The sequence below is a fragment of the Schistosoma mansoni genome, chromosome W (assembly GCF_000237925.1).
Source record: "Schistosoma mansoni strain Puerto Rico chromosome W, complete genome".
Classification (NCBI taxonomy): Eukaryota; Metazoa; Platyhelminthes; class Trematoda; order Strigeidida; family Schistosomatidae; genus Schistosoma; species Schistosoma mansoni.
In genome coordinates, this window is record NC_031502.1 from 33,690,805 (window position 1) to 33,694,007 (window position 3,203).

The window sequence follows — 3,203 nt, forward strand, 5'->3', positions numbered from 1 at the left end:
TGAACACCTACCAATTTATTAGTAACTGTTCCAACAATTTTTTTCTAATGAATAACCCGTTGCATACTAGAACAACCACATGTTTGCAAAATGATTTTATAGAATAACTAGAAGCATTTAAACAAAGCTTTTACGTCTTACTATACACTCAAGTAAGAAAAATATACTCCTAGACTACAATTCCAAGCTTATCAATGTAATAAGTGAAAAAATCAGTATGTTTAGTATGTGTTCTGGGTCTTGCTAGTGGAAAATTCTGTCACAAAGTAAATTTGAAACTCCACATAACCTAATCATTGGTGGTTGGTAAAAGAATCGGTTTACATTTTGAAATTTTTGGATCATTTACTTCTATATGCATGCCAACTTCCGATGAAATCTCAGGGTGAATATGACAATTAGAGAGACATTTGTTAATTTACACAACCTTTAGTTTCGTAATATTCACAATTCTCTCAAAAATTAATACAAAACAAGCATGTGAACTTTGTTCGTTGGTCTTCTATTTCTAGTTAGACAAACGTGTCAGAGCAGCTGGGGTGAAGCTTCTCATCTCGCAAAACGCGATCGCTTCTCAACAAACCTCAGGATTTATATAAAAGACTGGAAGAACTCAGAGTTTCTGGTATGTAATGGCTATAGGACGGTATTTTGCATGGTTACAAGCCAGGATTTCGTTTTATAATATTTGAAAGGAACAGCAGTACAATATGGGTGGTTATAAAAGCTCGAAATCAGTGATTTCATCAGTCAACATGACATTATACTGAAAATATATTTTTAAAATAGTAAGAGTGATGAGTACCGAAAGGCCAAACTAAATTATTTACGAAAACTTTGTGATATTCTATACAAACAGTAACTATTCGCATTTTATTGGAGGATCTAACTGAGTACAAATTTAATCGGACCATCTCCGGGCAGTCCAGGAGCGAACCCACCCCAATATCCAGTTGGGCAACTGCGAAAAATGACTCGGTAAAATAGGAACCAACAGGCGACACCAAGTGCGGTACCCAAAAGCTTTGACGGCATAGTATGAAAATAGATTACTGTTGAAAGAAACATAATATCCCAAAGCATAGACAAACAAGCTGTAAACGAAAATATTAGACGAATCATAGTTGTTAATCTTCGATAAGCTGAGCGCATTATGTTCAGCTCTTGTTGAGAAACATGACGAATTCCACTGGTATTAGTAGATTGGTTTGGTTCGTTGCTCTTATTCAGCTGCAGAATTTCAGAGAGTTTGTTCCAGTGTTGCATACAACTTAGTTCTTCAATAATCCATAAATTGGACATGATTAACAGGAAGCAGTGACCCGATATATCAAATCCTAGCCAAACACCTCCAGCTCGGTGACATGATATTCGTTGATTAGGACGGAGTCCATTAGGCAAGGTAACCGATACTGGATGACAGTGACCAGACCAATCGTGAATTAAGTTGATAAGTCCAGTAACAGTATACCAGCAACCAGAGCCAACGACCAAGCGTAAAATATGCCCGCGCATAAGCTTAATATTACCAGCCGTATATACAAAGGAAGAAACGATTATAAAGGCTGCAAGGCAACCACATGTCCAAGCCCACCCCAATTTCACGAAATACCTATTGAACGGATTTTGCTTATTAGAAAAGTAAGTCGGAGGAGCTCTCACAAAGTCGAAGACAAGGGATACACCGGCAGCTAGGCAAAGATATACTCCAGCTTTAATGGCCGGATCAATAAACATCGGTCGTCGAAGAGTCGAAAACAACAAGAGATCGAAAAAATGCCAAGGGGAAGTTGGTCCAGGTACTGATCTTTTAGGAGCTCCTGGGTCACTGGGTGGTAGTGGAGAAGAATGACTGGTGCTGAATTTTTTCATTGCTGCTGGCTTCATCCTAGAAAAGAAACATAAAACTGGAATCCTGAACATGGAAATGAATTTAATGATCAATCACAATATGAATTACATCGTAACTACAACTAAAATTAAGGACGTTTTATTAAATGATGATCATAAACAACCACTCCAGAATAAAAACATCTTTACGAGTTTATACACAACAGTACGCAATGACATAATAACATGAGCAACATATACCACGTAATATCTTCAGAAATCTGGTTTGAGGAAGTGCAAAGTGAATATGAATGTGGTCGAGTAAATAGATAACTTTCCATTGGTTTCATTTTCAAAGCCATATATATATATATATATATATATATATATATATATATATATATCAGTCAGCTACAACGTAATTTCGAATTAGTAAGTCCGGCAGCGCGGAAACTGGAACATACTACATCACCCTAAGTTTCCACACCACAAAATCACAGTGAAATGAAATTATCAAAGTAGAAGTATGAGCCGGAGTAAAAAGGACAAGATGCAAGGAAAATGGTTTGAGGAGAGAAAACGGATCTACAGGGTAAAAAATATCAAATAATTTGAAACTTAAAATCAACTGACTGCACATTTAATGACTTCATAGTCATGCTGTTAGTGAAGTTAGAGGGGCTATGTTACGGCCAACTCTAATGCCTAAATCTAGTTAATGTGTACAGAAAGTTTACAAACGACAATCCTAAACAAATGGCTAGTAGTGCAGATATGTACAGAACAGCCGCTGCTTCTCAAATACCTCTCTGCAGTTGATTGTGTTTAGGGAACCTAAACCAAATCACTAGGAAAATCCAACTAGATCAACGTCCGCTCGTAAACTCATTTAGGTAGGCTGAGAGGACGATAAACAGCGATGACAATCTTAACGTAGAACAAAAAAGGTTTACGCAATGGTCACGAGTAATGGTGGGCAACGGAAGTAACGATATGCAACACCAGACAACTGTTTTGATTCATCAAAGAGATAGGAATATGATCCTTTTTAAGCACAAGAGATCAAAATGATATGTGGAGGACTTTCAGAAACAGTTTAACAGGTACATACCACTTTCAAATTGCGAAAGTGGAAATCTAAAAAGTTTCCCAAATCTTAAAGAAATCAAAACAGTCTTATCTAACTCGAACCGATAGGAATCAACAGAACTTGGTAGTTTAAATACACGTCTTTAATGATAATGATATAATTTTAGAAATTATTCAGATGGAGATACTAGCTAGAAATACCCTTACGATAACAACAGAACACATTGTACTGTTATAACGTCTTAGTCAGTCAGTAAGCTAAAACGTAGGACCAGGCACATTTA

General features: G+C 36.6%; 1 protein-coding gene across 1 annotated transcript; it reads right to left on the minus strand.

Moving 5' to 3' along the window:
• Nucleotides 1–276: 276 nt before the first annotated feature.
• On the minus strand, nucleotides 277–1,888 carry Smp_018210 (hypothetical protein). Its single transcript, XM_018789447.1, has one exon. The coding sequence runs from the start codon at nucleotides 1,885–1,887 to the stop codon at nucleotides 886–888; it is 1,002 nt and encodes a 333-aa protein (XP_018654890.1). The 5' UTR covers nucleotide 1,888; the 3' UTR covers nucleotides 277–885.
• Nucleotides 1,889–3,203: the final 1,315 nt, after the last annotated feature.

Coding starts and splice junctions, on each gene's coding strand:
- Smp_018210 (XM_018789447.1), bottom strand. CDS start 1,887: ATGAAGCCAGCAGCAATGAAAAAATTCAGCACCAGTCATTCTTCTCCA.